Below are 13,462 nucleotides of genomic sequence, written 5' to 3'. Positions count from 1 at the left end.
GAAATGAAGCATAAAAAGATGCTTGCTAGCAGTGATGGAATACAATCGGCCTGAAAAAAAAAATGAAGCTGTGCCGCCTTTCTGGCATGACAACTGCAAAACGAGTCGAGCAGACGATGTTGGTAAAAATCATCCATTCAAAACTAAATATCAGAGCAGCAGATTTCGAAATAATTACTATTGCCGCTGATGAGTGGCCCCAACTGGAACTGATTGACTTACAAATCCAGATTTCTAGCTTGAGAAATTTCGAACAATACAGACAATAGATTTCTACGCCGTGTTGTCTACATTTCCGAAAAAAAAAATTGACGGTTATGATCACAATGTTTACAAGCACTTATTTTAGTAGAAAACATGTTCAGTTATAAGACACCTGAAACCCTTGCTACGTAATTTAATTATGGTGTAAATATGCCTATTGGAGCCACGAAATTGTAATATAACTATTTAAAATGGTTTATTCTCTATTTCTTTTTTTGGTATCTTTTTTGTTAATGTGGCCCGCGACACGAGTGTTAGAAATTAAAATGGCCCGCAGGCCGTATAAGGTTAAGGGCATGACTGATCTAGAAGAATCGTAATAGCGGAGATGTATTTTAAAAAAAGCTGAGTCGATCTTGTTTGCAAATGCATCCTGCAAATGGTATATTTTCAAAACGGTCTTACTTCGAAATGATACTACAACTCTTATCATTTCATTTAATCCTGTGCACTCCCAGGGGGCCGCAACCACACCTCTCCACCGAACTCGGTTCTGAGCAGCTTTCTTCATCTGTTCCCATGTCATTCCAGTATCCTCAGCTTCACTGATGACTGACCTCTTCCAGTTTGCTTGGGTCTGCGCACTTTCCTCTTTCCTTGCGGATTCCAATCAAGTGTCTGCCTTGCAACATTGGTAGCTGGTTTTCGTAGGGTCAGTCATATCCAGCTCACTTTTGCTTTTTGATATCTTGGGTTATTGGCTACATGTCTAGTTCTCTCCCACAAATTGACAGTAGTTATCTTTTCTGGACACCTAATTCCTAATATCTGGCGATGTTTAAGAGAAGTTCCAAGTCAGTTCTTCCACTGGAGTTTTATGGGTCATTGCCATAATTTTAAGCTGCATTTCCTCACTTAAAAACTTAGTCGCTAAAATTTCAGATTAGTTGGGTCCACATAATCTATGAACACGCATTTTCTTGTTTGAAATGACTGACTGTAATTTGAAAGCAGTGATGAGATAACAACTAGAAAGCTAGTTCCACAGTTTAGCAGCATTATGCATGAGTCATGAGTATAAATAGTTAAATACTTCACATTTTAAGTACAACTGTACATTTGTGGTGAAATGTGATGTACAAGACGACAATTAAATTTAAAAATATTAATGAAATTAGTCTCAGAACTCTTGTTTTGTTCCTTAATTAGAAGTGTAAAAATATTAAACATAAATGTATAATAATGTAAATTAAAAGACTTTATACATAGTAATTAAGCTATGCCGCGCGGTCCCACATTCCCCAAATTTTTTTTAATGCATCTCTCAACAGAAAAAAGGTTGCCCACCCTGCCCAACACAATAATTTATTGTACAATACTTGAATTGATTAAAAAAAAAACACCAATTAGTCAATTAATTAATTTTAATTAATTATTTTGTTTCATACCAACAAGGGAAATTAATCATTCAGTACTAAGATATATGGTTAAATCTTATCTTATATATATATTGAACCTAAATTTTGTTTGTTAACAGCGCTTTATAAACAAAATTATTATTATTATTATCTAAACCTTTTGAAAAATCATCAATTAGTCCTATTAGTTGTGTTTAATACAGACTATATTTCCATAAGTTGTGTTGGTATGGAGTAATAAGGGCATTATGTTCGTCAAAGTGGTTTATGATGTTGCTACATAATATCATTATGTGTTCTAGGATTTTACATGTGATGCTGGTTAGTGATAATGTGTGTTTTTTTTTTCCCTTTAGATAATTGTATAATTATTTACTATTTATTGTACCTAACAAAACATGAATCAAAAATGAACCAATTAGTCAATAGCCAAGGGTAATTAATTAATTTAGTTTGGTTTTTATTAAGGGAGATAAATCTTTTTAAATTGATAGATATAGCTATACATATACAGTTATTTCCCTTATAAAACCTTTTTTTAAATAAAAAATTTTTTTCTTTTTTAAACGTTTTGCCTGTTGGTAATTATCATTACTCCATTTCATTTGTGTCGCTCCCCCACGTCCACAGTTTGAGAAACGCTGCTCTAGTCGCTAGACTGTATCATAATAATGCAAGGGGGGTTGACGACAAAAAAAAAAAAAACTGCAGAAATCTAGATAGATCTATGGATTGTAACAAAATGCAACCCAAATATGGATTGTAACAAAATGCAACCCAAAATCTAGACTATCTTAATCTTAGAGCATAGTCTATATATTTAGATCCATAGATCTAGATAATCTTATGAGAAATTAATTTAATTAACAAGTTAGCTAGGTCTAGAGTCTAGACTGTCTAGTACATTTGTCACTTGTGATTCATGAATTCTAAAATCGCCAAACGCCGTTTCGCATTTTTAGACTTCTGTGTCACTGAACACTAGTATTCCCGCTGTCTTGGGGGTATACAACATGGCGGAGGAAGAAATTTACCTCGATAGTTGGGAAGAACAGGCTGATAGTGGTGTAAGCCATTTACATCTAGTCTAGATACACACCCATTTGTAACACAGAAGAATGGTTATTTTGTCGTTTTTTATTCAATTTATTTAGAAATCTAAATCTAGTCACTATCTAGAGTCTCAGTCTGACTACTCTAACTCGTAAGTCGTAGATTCTAACTCCTCTGTAGACTGTAACACTCACTGTACTGACTGTAGTCTCTGAGTGTGACTCTGTGACTGTCTCACCCTCAGACTACTCAGTACTCTCACTCACTCTGACTCTGAGACTAGAGAGTCTGAGTGAGGGTGAGACAGAGGAATTAGAGTTGTCTAACTCTCAACTATTTAAGTAGATCTAGTCACACTAGTAACTAGTTTTACTAGTCTAACTCATAAGTCAAGTCATAAGTACTCTAGACTCTACTACTAGTACTACTCTAGTCTAGACTAGTCTTTACTAAGCTCAACTTAAGAGTAGTAATTCTAGCCAATACTCTAGTTTAGTCTTTACTAAGCTCAACTTAAGAGTAGTAATTCTAGCCGATCTAGATTCTAGATAGAAGTGAGCTAGTTTAGAGATAGAATCTAGATCTAGATATACTTTTTATAGAGAGCTAGCCTAGTCTAAACTAAATTACTTAAAATTAAAAATTTAAAGTAGACTTCAGTCACTTCAGACTCAGAGTGGTGAGTGATGTTGATGTGTCATATCTAGATCTAAGTCATTTCTAAGTACTCTAATGTAGAGTAGTAGTTAGTAGGCTAGGACTAGTCACTAGAATCTCAATCTAGGTACTAGGTTACTGGTAGAACCGTAGGCGTAGATCTAGAATTCTAGACCAGGGCTCGAACATGCCCATGGTCTAGAAAAAATAGGTTAAAATTAAATGCATATAGATATAGATCAGATCTAGATTATTTTATAGATCTATATAATGCTGTAATTGTAATCTAATGCTTAATGGCACACCCAATTGTCTTTGTCTCTAGATGTTTCTTTAATGTGATAGTTATGGTGAACTTCAAAGACACTTCTTTACTCATCCGACCCATTTAGAATATAAAGCTAGTTTTCTTCTGGAAGATAGCGTTCTATCAGGGGTCCATCTATTTTAATTCACAAAAACATTGTCTGTGAATTGTTATTGTTAATACCCCAACACAAGTTGACTTCAATTTTATTATTAAATATCCCTGGAATACAAAGTAACAAATCTATTTTTATTGTCCAATAGAGTTATCAGATATATATATATTCTTGGTCTAGCCATCACTAATTGAAAAATTGTTAAGTAAAAATGCTTGCAAAACTGTCAGCGAAATGGACTTAACTCTCTCTCTCTCTCTCTTTCTAAGGATCATACTTATGTAAAGTATTTTAATAACCATTCTTTAAACTTTGTTTTACTTGCCTCCCATCTCTGATTCATTATTTGGTCATTCCAATGTAATTTAAATCAAGATTTTCACTAAAACCTATTTTTTAACCTTTTTTTTTGTTTAGATTCTGGACAAGCGGTTAGAGGAAATGTCCATTGATATACAGGCTAAAGAAACAGAAAGAAAGAAGCAGTAAGTAGTTGTTAACGTTTGTGAGGTAAAAAGAATCATTTATGGATTAGTAATGACAATGTTTGCATGACTGCTGTTAAAGGCTCTTGCGTGTCAAGTAATTTTGCTCTAAGTGAATGAGATGGAAATGTATTGTGAACCCTCCTTTGCCCTATATCACATTTCAAATGTATGGAATAAAATTGGTTCTGCTTGAATTTTAAAAGCTATTTTTTTTTTGTTTCATTTGTAAGTGAAAATGCAGTTTTTGTTGTACCTAAGGAAACCCTGGCTGCAACGTTTTGCATTATTTGTTCACAAAATGATACTTTTCATTTCAAATGAAAGCTCCCCCTTCTTATTTCTTAAGATCTCAAAGTGGGCAGTGAAGTCCGATCTTCACTTCAAAAAGCCAATTACACTCAAAGAATGGGTAGGTAGGTAGGTTTGGTCTATTGCAGTGTTGCCGCCTTTTGTTCTAAGTTTTTAGGCTGATCTTATTTCTTTAATGACAACTATCAGATGTATATCTTGAAGTTTTCTGAAATATCTATGTATCGTTTGTTTTGATACCCTTGTGAAAGCTTTCCAATGCACATCTTCATTATCAGATATGCCAACTACATGTCCAGCTTACTGTACTGTAGTTAGGAACTTTTTTTTATGATATTGATACTTTTTATCCATGTCATGTGCAGGATTTTATTTAAATTGGGACATTTTCATTTGTATTGAAGTTTTAATAATCATTTGTTTGAGTTTATGATGGTCTTCAAACACTTTTTTTTCATCAAAAACTTTTCTTTTTTTTTTTTTTTTTTTTTACAATCTTTTTTTATCTTAAATTTACAATTTATATAAATCTAATAACAGAACCCAGTCAAAGATGAGTAATTCTGAGCCTAAGATTTAATTAATGCTGGAAGCTCCTAAACTACTTTCTTTGGTGACCTTTCAAAGTAATTTTAAGTGTATATTAATTGAGTTGGTTATAAAAAAAATTTCAACAAAAAAAAAAAAAAAGCTTTTATAAATTATTCATGACTTTTCAGAATAAACTGTGATGTTGTAGAATTCACTGTGTATTTCTGTTTTGTTTTTTCTGTAAAGAATACAGAGTCTTAGCTCAGCTGCCACAAATGTGTTAGTTGATGAAAGTGGAAAGACGCAATACCAACCTCAAGTTAGGATTCTTCAAAGAGAGCCCAAGACCTCCTCCAGTCCAACCAAAAATCATAAAAATAATCTAAGGTCAGTCTAACCTATCCAAAAAAGTTTTTTTATCAGACATTTTAGTTTTTTATGTGTGCAAATTGTTATAGATGATTTACTCCACTTGTTGTGTAGTAGGTTGGTCTTATTAATCACTAAATTTTAAAAATAACATTTTTAATATATGATTAGATGATTAATATATTAGATTTCTTATTGAATGTTTCCTAGTTTTGTAAACCCCCAGTTACTGACTATTTCGTAAAGTTTGATCTCGATACAATTCAATGGTGAAAATAATGTACGGACAACCATAAAATAATGGTTTTGGGGAGTATAAAAGGGGGATAACAAAGATAGACATGATAATATTCTCTAAATGATACATAGGAGATAATATTCTCTAAAAGATACACAGGATAATATTCTCTAAAAGATACATATGATAATTTTCTCTATTTCTTTTTGTCTCCAAACTGGAAGAGACAGGATTTTGAATCATGTATCACTTAGCCTCCTGTATATAATTCTGACTTAACCTTAGTAACATTCATGTTTTCTCTTTTTTAGCTCTGCCAATAGCACAGGATCTTCCAAACACAGTAAGTCATTACAGCAGAGGGAAGCAGAGTACGCCCAGGCTAGACTTAGAATATTTGGCTCGTTGCCACCTGAAGATGACAGTGTTAGTATAGAGAATTCAGCTGGACAAGAGGATATAACTACTGAGAAACAATGGTATTCATTGCTTACATCCCTTTATTTCATCTATCATTTATTAAAAAGATGTAACTTTCTAGATCTCAAGGTCTGAAAGGGGTACTTTACCTTTTTTTATTACTACTTTTAAGACTTTCCTTGAAAATATTACTACAAGAATAAGACAGGGTTCGTAGCCACCTTGAAAACCTGGAAAACACCTTGAATTTCATATTAAATTCAAGGCCTTGAAAAAGCCTTGAATTTCGTGAAAAACGGTGAAAAAACCTTGAATTTTAAAACTGGACCTTGAGTTCTTTCCCTCCCGATACCTGGTGTCTATTTTCATTTTTTTCCCCGGTTACATTGAGCTGACCAGTGACGACGCATCTACACCGCCTTTTACCCACTTGTGAAGCGCGACCTCGTGATTGAAAACGACCTTGGCTCAAGCAAGCATTGCACTTAGCACTATTTTCCTTTCACTGTTACGGCTGATGACGCGCTAGATCTAGTCTGTAGTGACTGTTGTCTATAACTAGAGCAATTAGCAGCCTAATGTGAAGGCTACACCCCTCCGGGCCCTCCCTCGCCGAAAATCTTCTTGTTGTAACAGTAAGAGTGACTTCGCGTGGAAAGTCCATATATCATCTTATCTTTGTGTCTTTCTGAGTATTTTATTAGATTTTGTATTTGGAGATTATGATTCAGTGTTTAAGTATATTGCTACCGGTACTTTACTTTTGAGTCTTCTCACGATCCATCCTTCTCATCTAGCTAGAAATAGTATCTAGATTTAGATCTAAGTTAGATCTAGTGAAGATAATAGTTAGTGACTTAGATCTAGACTCTAGATTTACGGTAGATTCAGTGAAAATAATTCGCACACAGCTGTGAAAAGTCCTCGAATTTTAGGGACTAGATTTACGGTGATTCAGTGAAGATAATTCGAAAAAAGTCCGCGAATTTAGTGACTTAGACTTAGATCTAGACTTAATTTACGCTAATCCAATAAAATATAGAGTGAAGATAATTCTCTCACAGCCGTGAAAAGTCTGCGAATTTAGTGACTTAGATCTAGACTCTAGATTTACGGTAGATTCAGTGAAAATAATTCGCACACAGCTGTGAAAAGTCCGCGAATTTTAGGGACTAGATTTACGGTGATTCAGTGAGGATAATTCGAAAAAAGTCCGCGAATTTAGTGACTTAGACTTAGATCTAGACTTAATTTACATATATAAGGCTTGCTATGGTGCCATGCATACCTTGAAAATCTAAAACTCTACCTTGAAAACCTGGAAAATCATTCATGAAATTGGCTATGAACCCTGATAAGAACTATTCGTGATAACTGAGAATCTACAAAATAGAAATGCTGTGTTTATTTACATATTTATGTGGGGCTTTACACCCTACCACCACCTTTTCGCTTTTACGCTACTGGAACCTAGGTATTGTACTGTACATCTTTCAGTACACAAAATATCACCTCACTGTAAGTGATTGATAACACAGCTATTAAAAACGCATTGCAGTAAATAAAAGAACAAATATATAATACTGTAGAGTAATAACAGAAAAATAAACAAGCAAAACTAAACAACTTGTCACTGTAACTGAGCCAAGCAAGAAATGGGATATAAAAGTATGCTAGTTACAATTGTGAGTATGCATATAGCATCTCAGGCCAGCCATGCTGGTACTAGTTGTAGAGAGTACATATTTGCTCTATTTACTGCTTTACTTAACCATATGACAACTAGAGTCACAGCAAGCTGCCGCTACTGGTTGACAACTAGAGTCGCTGGCTATTGACGATTTTGGGTTGTTTCGTTTACTCACGCACTGCTAGTTTTTAAATAGCTATTTATAACTTTGCAAACTCTGACCTAGAAGAGCGATAGTGACACTATTTATAGGTGTTTATTTGGTACCTGCAGCATTTTGGAATGGATTTTTATGATTTTTTGAAAATTAAGTTGTTGTTTTTTTTTGCTAGCCTACAAAAATGAAGCATATTTAGGCCTATTTATGACTTCAAACATGATGCTTAACCCTAGGTCTATTTTTCTCTATTATAAAAAGAAGCTTTTTGTTAGGTTTTATAAGTTTTTTTTCTGTGAATTTAGTAAAAAAAAAAATGATTTTTTAAAATAACTGATACAGACTTATATCCCTTCTCTTAGGGATGGGGTAGACAGTTTCTGACAACTGCTTAGTGGTGAAATGGTTAATTTATCACAGGTTTCTATCTCCCTACAGCTCACCACAGATCATTAAACCTGATAACTCATTTCCCAGAGTGTCAGTCATCAGACAACCCAAAGGACCTGATGGGACTACAGGTTTTAACAAGCCAGACTTAACCTAGCATCAGTAGCCTCTATTCTAGATTGACTTTGTTATCCCTGTGTTTGAAAACAAAAATCTATATGTCTACATAAATATTTATGGTGAGTGAAATGGCTAGTAAAAAAGCATTGATCATTTCTTATACATTAATATTCATCCATCCCCAATCAGTTCAGCTCTTCTGCCAAAGTAAATGTTTTTGTTTATGGAATGAAATACTTAAAACTAATTTCAATTCATTGACCCATCAGCCTTGATAAATTAATGCTTGAATTGATTCTTTTAGAAATTTTGTAATGTTTGAATGCTTTTTTGAAAACGCTATGTTTGTTTGTCATCAGTGAAAATATTTTTTAAGTTGACTAGATTTTTTTAAAGCATAATAAATTTTTTTTTACCAAGAGATGTGAAATGATATCACTTGATTGATAATCTTTTAGCAGTGTAGGTTAAATTTACCATGTTAAATTTTGAATTTCAGTGAGTTTTTTTTTTTTGGCTTAATTCTTAAAAAATAAAAAAAAAGAAATGAGTTACTGTGATTCCTGATAATGGTCAGAAAAGTTTTTTGAAGATACTAGTTGCAATCTATTTTAGAGTTGCATGCTTTTTTTTTTTAATTTAGGCTGTAAATATAGAGTGGTGTCTCATAGAAGGTTTGTGAATGCTTTATTTATGACTAAAATTAACTGACTTGAAATGATTGATAGTAAAGTTTTTATTTCCATGCATTTTTAATGCAAACTTGAAAGAAGATCTAGTCCTGTCATATTGATATACTCAGTCGCTTCTCTATTTTTCATCTCTACTCTGTATATAGGTCAGCAGTAAATTGTTCCACTGTTGTATCCCTGATTAAATTTTTGTTTAGCGACCCCAAGGATTATTGTCTTTAATGTTATTGAAATTTGTGATCCACTGAAAACTCTTGACACAATTTCTATGTCTTATCTTCAAGAAAACAAAATTTTACTTTCTAAGGGACATTCTCTTTATACAAACTGCATTCAATATATGTTTCTGAACTGAGTAATACAGTTTGTTATAAAGCTATTATTATTACCACATTGTTTCTCTCAATGAATTGCCTTTTTCTGTGTTCTTTTGGGAAGCATGGCGATTCCGTTGCATCTCTCCAGCAGACCCAAACTTGGACAGCTCCAATTAGTCATCTATCATCACTATTCAAAACTTTGAACCAGTATTTCTTACTTTTATCCTGTTTTACAAAATTTATAATGCTGAGTTTTGAGAGGTCTTAAAATAAAAGCTAAAATCTTCGAAACAGAAAAAAAAGTAAAGCAAAACATTTTTACATATTGTTAAATTGCGTTGACAAATGTTTCACTAAAAATCACTTTTAGAGTTATATTAAATTTTACTCCAATTAAAAATACAACAAATTTTGTTACCATCTTTAATTACAAATAAGAGTTCTCGTACTGTCATTTAAACTAGTAGAGCAAATCATATAATCCTGACACTTTTGGAACCATCTTGATAGCCTCTTTGATCTCTTGCACCTAATCATTACTTTTTCTAAATCTGCACTGGGGCCAAATCAACAAGCTATTTTGCCAATTTTACTTCCTGTTAATAAAAAATTGTGTCTCCTAGGAGTAATTCGGTGTCTATCCTCTCAGATTGCCAGAAAGTATTGAAACCAAAACCTGAAAGAGTTTTGATGCACTTAATAGCATCATGCTGAATGTTTTTATGGAAGACATGATAGATCTAACTTAGAGTAGGATTCTGAAATCTAGAAATCGGAAACAAAAAAATTCATTTAATCTAAAAATGAAGACCATAGACTTAATGCTTAGACTGAATATAATAAGATCTAGAGTAAACTTAACTGATCTAATGTAAATTTTAATGTAAGGCGTCCAAAAAATTCCTGTTTTATTTCAATATACGTTTAGACCTCTTTTAACTGAATTGGAAAACAGTGTGGAGCCTTGAAATTAATGTAGCCATAGAGGTTAATTTGTAAGCCAAATAACATACTCATAAACGGAAAGCTAGACATAAGAAAACTGCTCTTACTGTACTGATGGACAACGAAAGGAAGTAAGATGATCTGGAAATGTTCCAAAATGAGCCAGCTCATTAAAAAAAAAAAAAAAAAAAAGATGCAGTGTGAACTATACAGAGGTTTCATTGATAATACCAGTTTCTCTTAAACAATATGCTCACTTACAAAGCTCATTCTAAAATATTGCTACCTATGTTTTATTGGAGTTTTTTTTAACTACTCTTCCCAAAAAGTAATTAGATCTAAGAGATATTCATTTAAAAATAGTTTCCAATTGTGTGGATTAAAATTTCATTTCTTGTTTTTAGTAAGATTCTTTGATTGAAAATTTAACCTGTTTTTGTTTTTTTAATGGCGCCTTAAAATTAGATATGGTATTAGGCTAGTCTCAAAAATTCAAACCAAACATTATTATTAATTAATAAGTAAAATTAGCGTAGCTTACTCTTGGTCTAAGTGTGTCAGCTTACTCTTGGTCTAAGTGTGTCAGCTTACTCTTGGTCTGAGTGTTACTTAAGGTATACAAATATTTTATTTTTTTTAAGATCTAAATCGTGTGTATAACTTTGAATTGTTTTTTGTTCCAATTCAAATTAGAGCAAGTGTGAGTGTGAAAAAAAATTATTATTATTTCTATTACTGCTATTTTTGTAGTTCTTTTAGTAGGCTATTAATTTTGCATGTCTCATCAGAGCAAAGTTTTAGTGTGTCCCCATTCAGTAATTGTTTGTTTTTTTTGGGTACTGAGTTTACTTTTTCTATTTTACCATAACTTACAGATAGTTAACAGGGACTCTAGTGCATTAAAAATGTTCTTTTCAAAGGTGAAAATTGGATATAATTTTGAATATAATGTCAGTCTGTTATTGACTAGTTCATTTTCATTCTTTCTATCAAGTGCAGATTGTGGTAACATGAATCTTAAAAAAAGATTTTGTTCTCTGGGGATTACTTAGCTAATGTTTTTTTAAAATACCTTTCTAATTAGAATATAAAAAGATTGAGCCCAGCATTAATATTATTATTGTCATTCTGCCAATTTCTGTTTGTTAGTCAAGTCATATGTTGTACATAATAATTAATGAAAAGTATTGTAAAACAATTGAAGGATATTGACTGTTCTGGTGGATCATTTGATTTGGTTTTTATCTGTGCAATGTTTGAGCAGTCTTGGTTTCTGCTGTTTTGAACATGACATTATGAATGCTGAAAGATTGCAATCATGTGGTGTGTCTCTCTCATTGTATACTTGGAAAGCAACACTGAATTGCTATTTTTTAAGGGACATAACCCAGTTAATTTTTATCAGATGGACTTTGTAAACAGTGCTCATTTTTGATTTTGTACATTTTCTTTTGTCTACATTTTTATTTGAAAAGAATTTTTATCTTTTTAATATGAAAATAAAGGTTTGTCAACAGAGTAGTTTGGATTTTAATGCTTCTTGTCTGGTAATTGGACACATAAATAACCCTCTCAGTAAAATTGTATAAAACTCATTCAACTGTAAGTCATGACTCATGAAACGGTGTTACAATACAAGATATAATTACTCCCCTCCCTTTGCTGCCACTTTCAAATGTTCACTTGTCTTCTTTGATACCTTTTTTTTTTAATGCTGCAAATTAAGGCTGAGACCTTCACTAGATAGAATTTGACAAAATTTATTGGAAAACTATTCTCCTGTATAATTTTAGTTCTCAGTATAATTTTAGTAATACTAACCATTATTTCTATTCATAACAATCTTAATAGTTATAGAGTAAAAAAAAAAACTATTAACTTTGATGTTGGCCAGTGAAATGTTTCTTGATAATGATTTATAAAATGATAAAACATATTTTATAAAGTCTTATGAGCTATTGATATATCAAAAGGAGAAAAAAAATAGTTGCCTGAAAAAACAACTCAGTAACAACTGATTTTTAATTAATAGTTTAATTTTTCATATTTAAAAAAATGTTTATTCATATATATATATATAAATATCTGTGTATATGTATATATATATAAATTATTAACTAAAATGCTCTTCATTATATTTAGTCAGTAACTCAAAAACCTTGACCATATTTGAGTTAATGTTGCTTAAGTCTCAACTTGCAGCAAGTCATTAGCTTGGTCACTGGTTGAAAAGAAGTAAAGTTAAACATTGTGTATAATAAAAGGATCTGTTTGTGATCCAGTTATTTTAGTTGATCTGTTGGATTTTCTAAAAGTCTGGTTTGGGAATAGGCGTAACTACAACATTGTACATTTGAAAGACATAGATTTTTTTTTTATATGAATGCTCATCCCTCCAACTGAGATGTTTATCCTTGTTGCATTAGTGTGTGTGTGTGTGTACCTTGTTATAACCCTATTTATTTCTTGCCTTGTTCTTTCAAATGACATGTTTGTATTCAATGATGGTCACAGTGTTTCATATTAAATAGTACAAAAATTGTATAAAAAAAATAATAATTATAGTTGTAACATGCCAGTGTATGAGTTTGTGTGTGTGTGTCAGTTTAAAATATCATGGTCACTAAGTTAAGTCTTTCACTGACCTATGAATCTTATCTCTCTATAGTGTCAACCAATCTGTTTGTGTACATTTTGTTTAAAGCCACAAATGTTACAGTAAAAATAATTAAAAAAAAACAAAACATTAATTGCCAGATTTGTCCAGAAAAGAAAAAAGTACTGCTAATAAAGTATTGTTTTGTCGCTATTAAATTTACATTTATGCATAGGATAATTTTTTGAAGATAAACAACCATGATTTGCTGAATTTATAATTTATTTGAATATATGTAAATATGTAGGAATAAAATGATTTTTTTTTTATTTGTGATAAGTGTTGGTTTTTTTTAATGACTGTGAATTGTCTATGCATATAGCTTAATATTTTGTATACATTTTTGCTTGACATAAATTAAAACAAACAAAAACAAATAAAAC

The 13,462-nt window shown here is 31.9% G+C and overlaps 1 protein-coding gene across 2 annotated transcripts; it reads left to right on the top strand.

Moving 5' to 3' along the window:
- The first annotated feature begins 2,559 nt into the window (after positions 1–2,559).
- LOC106067599 (SUZ domain-containing protein 1-like) lies at positions 2,560–11,127 on the top strand. Of its 2 annotated transcripts, none has more exons than XM_056008208.1 (5): positions 2,560–2,689; positions 4,172–4,239; positions 5,329–5,469; positions 6,001–6,168; positions 8,395–11,127. In XM_056008208.1, the coding sequence occupies exons 1-5, from the start codon at positions 2,636–2,638 to the stop codon at positions 8,501–8,503; spliced, it is 540 nt and encodes a 179-aa protein (XP_055864183.1). In that variant the 5' UTR covers positions 2,560–2,635; the 3' UTR covers positions 8,504–11,127. The 2 variants fall into 2 exon arrangements, with proteins under 2 accessions (XP_055864183.1, XP_055864184.1); XM_056008209.1 differs by lacking the exon at positions 2,560–2,689 and adding an exon at positions 2,704–2,826.
- The last annotated feature ends 2,335 nt before the right edge of the window (positions 11,128–13,462 follow it).

Source organism: Biomphalaria glabrata, chromosome 13 (genome assembly GCF_947242115.1).
Source record: "Biomphalaria glabrata chromosome 13, xgBioGlab47.1, whole genome shotgun sequence".
In the NCBI taxonomy this organism is placed as follows: domain Eukaryota; kingdom Metazoa; phylum Mollusca; class Gastropoda; family Planorbidae; genus Biomphalaria; species Biomphalaria glabrata.
This window is presented reverse-complemented; position numbering and strand designations above follow the sequence as displayed.